The sequence below is a fragment of the Galeopterus variegatus genome, unplaced genomic scaffold, assembly GCF_000696425.1.
Source record: "Galeopterus variegatus unplaced genomic scaffold, G_variegatus-3.0.2 Scaffold5108, whole genome shotgun sequence".
NCBI lineage: Eukaryota > Metazoa > Chordata > Mammalia > Dermoptera > Cynocephalidae > Galeopterus > Galeopterus variegatus.
In genome coordinates this window covers 158,860-166,504 of record NW_007731219.1, presented here as the reverse complement: position 1 = coordinate 166,504, position 7,645 = coordinate 158,860, and the positions used below count along the sequence as shown (strand labels likewise).

The following is a 7,645-nucleotide window of genomic DNA, read 5'->3' as shown; positions in this document are numbered from 1 at the left end:
GAGATAAGAGGTCACTCTTGAGTAGACTTGCATAGCCAGGAGCACAGCATCCCAGGCACAGGTTATGAGGCAGATATCCCATAAGCACAGACATCTGACACAAGCAGATTGTCGTGTAGGCCTGGTCACACAAGAAGGGGTGTGGGGCTACAGGTCCCCAACAGAGAGGTAAGAGAGAAAGATAGAAAATGTAGATTATGAGCAGGAAGTGAAGGTTCTGCAATAATTCTGTTAAGAATTTTGGATTTGACTCTCTCATCAGGGTGGCAGCATGCTTGCATCCGTGGTTCAGAGAGAGCACCCTGGCCACTGGACGGGAGTGGGGCCATGGGGAGCTTGGTTCGGGGCTGTCGCAGTAGTCCTGGCAGCAAATTATTGTGGCTGGGCTTCCAAGGATCACTGTGGACAGCCAGAGGAGGGGACTGCTTTGGGATATACTCTGGAGGCAGAGTTGACAGGACTCAGTGGTAGAGCAGGTGTGGGATTGGGTGAGGAAAAGAGAACTCAAAGATGACAGCAGATGTTTGGCTTGAGCGGGGGAGATGGGACAAGGGGAAAGCAGGGTGGGGTTAGGAGGGGAGCAGGTGAGTCCCATTGTGCATGTGCTGCATCTGAGGAGCCTGTTGCCTGTGGAGTGGGTGCTGTCCTGAGGCAATGTAATATGCACTTGAATTGGGGATTCAACTACAAACAAAGTCATGAATACAGAGGTGAGGTTCCAGGGGAAGTGGGGAGAGAGCAAAGGCCCAGGATGGCACCTCAGAGCACAGAGGGAGAGAAGCCACCAGGGTGGCAGGGAGCAATGGCCAGAGAGGAAAGAAACTAGGGGCCTGTGGCTCCACAGAAGCCACTGGTGACCCAGAGAAGCCATTTCCATGCAGTGACGGCCACAGGAGCCTGCTTGCTGTGGCCTGAGAGGGCCGGTGGCAGTGCAGGCCAGTGGGGGTGGCCACTCTTCCCAGAGGTTTGGTTATGAGGAAGAGAAGAGAGAAGGAAGTAACCAAAGGATATTAGAGGTTGAGGGAGAGTTTATTATTTCTAGTTGGTCAAAGTAAAACATGGTAAAACCCAATCAAGTAACCTCAAGTAATAAAAAGGGCTACTAATGGGAGGCTGCTGTGCCCACCCCTCTGCATCCCAAGTGCCACTCCCCAGAGCCAACCTGGAAAAGTTTGTCTTTTTGCTGCTTTCCGAGGCTACTTCCATCTCTCTGAGAGAACAAGCAGAGGCCACAATGCCTTGGTGAATGACCGTGGCGGCGTGGATCACGCCCTGCTCTGAGAGATGAGGACACTGCTCATTTACCCCTCTCCCTGAGTCTCAGTTCCTCCCCTCTGCACCCTCAGACAGAGGCCTTCCATTTCTGCTGCTTTTCTTCTTCTTTTTGCTCTGATTCTAGGTTATTGTTGTTGCTTTTGTGGTTTTTTTTGCGGCTGGCCAGTCTGGAGGTCTGAACCTTTGACCTTGGCGTTATAACACCTCACTCTAACCAACTGAGCTAACCAGCCGGCCCTTGAATCTAGGTTTTATTGTACAGTTAAAAAACAGAAAGTGATGGCCCAGTGGCGCACTGGATAGTGCGCCGCTTGGGAAGCGCGGCGGCGCTCCCGCCCGAGGGTTCAGATCCCACATACGGACCGGTTCCCGCTCACTGGCTGAGCGAGGCGCGGGAGCAGCACCGAGGGTTGCGATCCCGTTGCCGGTCCCCGGTCCGGTATGGGGGCAACACTGAGGGTTGCGATCCGTTGCCGGACACGGAAAAAGACAAAAGACAAAAAAAAAAAAAAACCAGAAAGTGAAATCTTAATCCCAAGCACCTTTAGTGAAAGAAAGTGGGCAGGGACAAATTATCAAACAGATTTGACATGCAGTAAATATCTGATAACATGATTGAAGCAAAGGAACCATTTGGAATACTTCTTTTTTTTTTTTCTTTTTTGTCTTTTTTCGTGACTGGCAACGGATCGCAACCCTCAGTGTCGCGCCCGTACTGGACCGGGACCAGCCACGGGATCGCAACCCTCGGTTTTGCTCCCGCCCCTCGCTCAGCCAACGAGCGGCCGGTCTGTATGTGGGATCCGAACCCTCGGTGGGAGCGCCACCGCACTTCCCAAGCGGTGCACTATAGCAGTGCGCCACCAGGCCGGCCCATGGAATACTTCTGTGTTCCAAAAAAATTCCTTTTTTTCCTAAGCATAGACTTTGTAGTATGATATTTAAGAATCGAAGTGATTTTACACAAGCTGCACACGTGAGTAAAAGTAGTATTTGCAAAAGCCAAAAATTATGAAGAATTGCTCCCAAAGCATATTACTATTATTTTAAATTTCAATTTTAGTAGAGAAGGAGCTGGCACCCATGAAGGCCACGACCTACTACGTACTGTGCTCCCAAGCAGGGAAGCCGCTATGCTTACTCTGCCCTAAGAAACCTCCAGGGGGTCGTCGCTCCCACCTCTAGCCCCTGAGTAGCTGCCGGGTCAAGTTCCTGCTGGGGTTGGGTTGAAACTCCTGGATCCCTAGCTAGCATCTCCCAAAGAACTGGCCTTGCAGAGAACAGGTTAAAAGTCCATTTCTTAGTGCATCAGCCAGAGATATTCCCAATGTCTGTCTGTCTTTCTCCCTCTTTGTGACAGGGCTTCTTTACTCCCCACTCTCTAAGATAAGGATATTTACTCTACCCCATTTCTTAAACCACCCCCTTCCTCTTTCCCATTTCTGTCCACCACACGGTTGCTTTTGTTTTTCCATTGTTGAGGTAGATGAGAATCTTCCTGTGTATTTCCTTATTGTCTCCGCACAGCTGCAAGTACCAGCCCGCATGCAGAGGAGGCATTCACATCTGTGCTGCTGCTGACTGCTGGGCTGCTGGGTCCAGCTTTGCATTTCCTTCTCTTGGGTCCAGTGGCATGGTCACAGGGCATCTACAGGGTGGAAGGTTGCTAGCATTAAGTCTGTTACACTCTTTGTCACCTTTCTCCTCCTGGGTGACAGAGACACAAAGGATTACTCAAAGCCCATTTCTTCTGAGCAGGAAGAAGCCCCGAAAGGGTTAATTTCCCAGGAACCCTCAAGAGAGAGGCATTCCTTCTTGGAAAAATAACCCTGAACTGGGGTTCTTTCTCAGTATTTATTCTCCAGGCCAGAAAGTTACAGAAAAGCAACATAGGTGGAGTTATGGCTAAGTATTGTTTAACAATAGAGGCTGGCAACATCAGTGAAATAACAAAGGACACTCCATAGTGTAATTTGCAAAAGGTTAAGTCGATCCACCAACAAAAGCTTGTTCTTAGCAAATACTGTCTTTTCCTACAGCAGTTTCCTCAGTATTTTTACATAACAATAAGGCAACTTTAGGTTAATCTGCACCAAGGATGTCTGTCCTTGAGCCAGCAATTTTGCTGTGTTACAATTCTTTATCTACAACAGACACTTTAGCCTGGGGAAAGTTTCCTGTCTTTTGCAAGCTTAACATTTCCATATGTAATTTTAAAAAGTTAGGTTGTACCTGAAACTACAGGGCTTTGGAGGCTCGACCCTGTGAAGTACATTTGCTCTATAAATGTTAGTATACTCCACACAGTCTACTTTTTTTCAGTCTAGCAAGTTTGAGTTTTTCCAAAGCTCTTGATGATACCATGTGTTTGATTGAATGTCCTCCCTTTCCCTAGAGGCCGGGCTCTAGTTTTCAGGGGAGCCCTGAGAGAGGGAGGCCAGCAGGAGGTAGTGATGGTGGAGGCTGAGGCCTCAGCCACAAAGGAGTGGCTGTGGGAACTGGTTGAGACCCCAGGAAACAGTTGCTGTCCAGAATCTGGGATCCAAATGAGGCTGGAAATCATGATGTTGGTTTGCTCCAGCATCACCCTTTGGGCCAGGGGCAGCACCTGGTAGGATTGCCCCAGGGGTGGTGCATCTAAGGAGAAAGAGAGGCTCTGAGAGCAGCTGACTGGCCACTGTGGGCCTGGCTGGGGAGGGAGGGAGGGAAGGAGGGCAGTGAGCCAACCTGGGGGCCAGCGTGAGTACGCAGCTGAAGTGGCTCAGCTGGTGGGCCCCTGAAAGGGGGTTCATAGGTGGAGGTATTGCCAAGTTCAGAGTTTCCGTAGGAGATGGTGTAAGATGATGCTCCGTTGCACGTGACAGGCACTTAGGTTTAGAGGATATTGTTGAATGAGGAGGTCAAGGGCCACAGTGGCCAGGATTGAGCAGGCCCTGGAGGCAGTCATTGGAGAGTCTGTGGACAGCACAGTGGGGGATGAGAACATCCCTGGAGCTGCTGCTTCCTTCCAGTGAGGGGGTGACGGAGGGAGGGTAGTCCCCAACATGTGAGCCCCAGGGAGAAGGGCCTGTTTCACTGAGGTTTGGAGAGTGCTGAGGACAAGCTGACACTGCCCCCACCCTGGCCCTGAGAATGGAGACTGATGGGGAGAGGCCCTTTCTCTGCAGGAGATGGCGTCTACCAGAAAGGGATGGACTTCATTTTGGAGAAGCTCAACCATGGGGACTGGGTGCACATCTTCCCAGAAGGTCAGCGGGGCTGCCCTGGTTGCCCGGGTTGCCCCTCCCCCCCAGGGTGGGCGGGACAGGTTCCGAGCCTCGCCTCTCCTCTCTCACCAGGGAAAGTGAACATGAGTTCCGAGTTCCTGCGCTTCAAGTGGGGTAAGGGCTGCTGGCATGGCCGTCCTCCCTGCCCAGAGATGGCCCTGGGGGCCCCTGGCTCCCACCCCCTCTGACTGGGTTGCACTGTGGCAGAGGGCTGTGTTGGTAGCAGCAGGAAGGGGACAGGTGCTACGACAGGTGCTTGCCTCGTGCATGGGCTTTAACTGAGGGAGGGCTGGGGTGGCACTAACCACAGGCTGGCACAGAAGTTTGGCCCAGCTCATGCCAACGTTTCTGCCTCTCCCCCTGGGCAGGAATTGGGCGCCTGATTGCCGAGTGTCACCTCAACCCCATCATTGTGCCGCTGTGGCACATCGGTGAGCCTGGGGATGGCACAGGAGGAGGCTTCCCTAGATGGTGTTTGGGGGTTCCACTGGGTGGCTGAGAGAGGTGCCTGGGGGGAAGGGACCTGGATTCTTTCCGGTCCCAGGCTGCCCTGCTCCCCCCACATCCAGCCTTCTGTCCACTGTGCTGCAGGAATGAATGATGTCCTTCCTAACAGCCCGCCCTACTTCCCCCGCTTTGGACAGGTGGGTAGGGGTAGCTGACCTTTATCTGTTTGTCTGTCATCTGCCATGTGTCTCCCACTCATCACTATGGAGGCCAGATACAGGAGGAGCTGAGCTTGAGGCTGCAGCAGGGGGACTGAGTGGAACATAGGGATTTCCTGGTATTAAGGCCATTAGAATGAGAGCAGAGGAAGTCAGGCTGGGGCAGGGTTGGTCCCTGGGGTCAGGACAGGACAGGTCTCTACAGTACGGATCCAGGACCATGATGGCCCTTGGATGCCACTGAGCCTGAATGCCTGGTTTTAAAGAGGGAGAGTGGCCCCAAGAGAGAGCACGCAGCATGTCGGGCAGGACTTGGCTCTGGCTCCCTGGGCTGCTTGGGCTGGGACTGTGGGCATCCCCTGTTCCTTGTCACCCTCAGTGGCCTGCCTCCCCATAGAAAATCACCGTGCTGATCGGGAAGCCCTTCAGTGCCCTGCCTGTGCTCGAGCGGCTCCGGGCTGAAAACAAGTCAGCCGTGAGTTTCCTCCTAGGCTCCCTGTGGCTGTCCTTGGGCCTCCGCGGCAGGGGACCAGGAGGGCGCCTCCCCCCTCCTAGCCCTCTCAGCCTCCCAGGGCACCTTGTTCAAGCCCCCTGAGAGGTGCAGGTCAGCCCTGTCCTTTCTGTCAGGTGGAGATGCGCAAAGCCCTGACCGACTTCATTCAGGATGAATTCCAGCGCCTGAAGACCCAGGCGGAGCAGCTCCACAGCCACCTCCAGCCCGGGAGATAGGCTCTGCCTTGCTGGCTCCAGGAAGCACTGGGTCCTCCAAGGCCTGCGGAAAGGGCAGCGCTGGGACCCCAACCCCAGCCCGGTGGGCTCTCGGTGCTGTCTTTTGGACTCCTGCCCCGCATCCTGGGGAGGGGGAATGGACTGATGCTTTCAGCTCAGCTGTGGTTTCAAGACAGATGTGTTCCTAACTGTCTCGTACCCGGTGAGCATCCCAGCGCCTCTGTGCTCTTCAGTTAGAGGAAGTGCCTCAGCAGCTCCTCCCACTTGGCCAAGAAGGGAGGAAGGAGCTTAGGCAGAGGCCTCCTTCCTCTTGCCTTCAGATGTTCTCTCCCTGGAGCTAGTGTCGGGAGGGAGCAGAGCAGGCAGGTGAACAAATAATTGGGTGGGGGAGCAGGTGGCCCAGTGGAGCTGCAGAGACAGGCCCCTAACACCTCTTAGCCTGGGCATCCCCCACCTGCCCTTGCCCATCTGGGAGCTGCTCACTACCTCCTCAGGGATGGCGGTTGGCAACGTCTTCTTTCTGCCCAAGTTTCCCCTGCCTCCGCAGGGCCTAGCCCCGGACAGGGTCTGGCAGGAAGAGCAGCCCCTTGCCAGAAGTCAAGGACAGTTGAAGGGAGCCTGCAGTGAGGGCCTGAGATCTGGCCACTCGCCCCATGCTGGGCCCACCAACTTTTCCATCCTTTCTACCTCTTGGCATCCCTCTCATCCTGGGGACTGGGTTTTCATGATTTTTAAACAATAAAGCATCCATGTTGTGTGTTGTACCTCCGGCCGGCCTCTCTGGGGTGGGGAATGGGAGGTGACCCTCGGCACATTGAGAGCACTTGAGCAGACGGGCATTGAGCTCTTACTGTGCATGGGTCACTTAAGGCCTCAGTTATTGTCTGTAATCCCCATACCAACCTTGCAAAAGTACAGGTTCGTCTCATTTTGCAAAGGAGGAACAGTGAGGCTAATGGACTTGCTTCAAAACCCCCCTGAGTGTGAAGAACCTATTTGATCCTACCTGGGCTGGTTCACAAGGGGGGTGGTCTGAAGGGCCCAGCAAGCAGCTGGCTGTGACCAGTGCTTGCTGTGATCAGGAGGCGGGAAGGCTGATGCCTGGATTGAGCTGGGGCCCCTGGGTGGGAACAAAAGCAGATCCAGGGTGGCGGTGCTCCTGGGCTCCCAGCAGCGAAAGCAAATCCTCTCTAGCGAAAGTCATGCTCAGTTTAGCCCCTCAGTTGGTCTGAAGATCAAGATCAAGCAAAAAGACCTCACAAAGATCACCAAACATATAAAGAGATGAATCACTGTACTTACATCAGCAGAAACAAGGACAGGTTGAAACCACGGGTAATTCGAATATTGACTGGATCAGACACAATATTAAAAATACTGTAATAGGGGCCGAGCCCATGGCACACTCGGGAGAGTGCGGCGCTGGGAGCGCAGCAGCGCTCCCGCAGCGGGTTTGGATCCTATATAGGGATGACCGATGCGCTCACAGTGCTCACTGGCTGAGCGTGGTGCGGCCGGTCTCAAAAGGGACAAAAAAGGCCGGCCCGTGGCTCACTCGGGAGAGTGTGGTGCTGACAACACCAAGGCCTCAGGTTCGGATCCCATATAGGGATGGCCGGTTCGCTCACTGGGAGAGCGTGGTGCTGACAACACCAAGCCAAGGGTTAAGATCCCCTTACCGGTCATCTTTTAAAAAAAAAAAAAAAAAAA

General features: G+C 53.7%; 1 protein-coding gene across 1 annotated transcript; it reads left to right on the top strand.

The window, feature by feature from the left end:
* Window positions 1-4,103: 4,103 nt before the first annotated feature.
* TAZ (tafazzin) lies at window positions 4,104-6,699 on the top strand. Its single transcript, XM_008588940.1, has 6 exons — window positions 4,104-4,523; window positions 4,614-4,655; window positions 4,910-4,972; window positions 5,133-5,185; window positions 5,604-5,681; window positions 5,834-6,699. Exons 1-6 carry the CDS (start codon window positions 4,418-4,420, stop codon window positions 5,933-5,935), a joined length of 444 nt encoding a protein of 147 aa, XP_008587162.1. The 5' UTR covers window positions 4,104-4,417; the 3' UTR covers window positions 5,936-6,699.
* The last annotated feature ends 946 nt before the right edge of the window (window positions 6,700-7,645 follow it).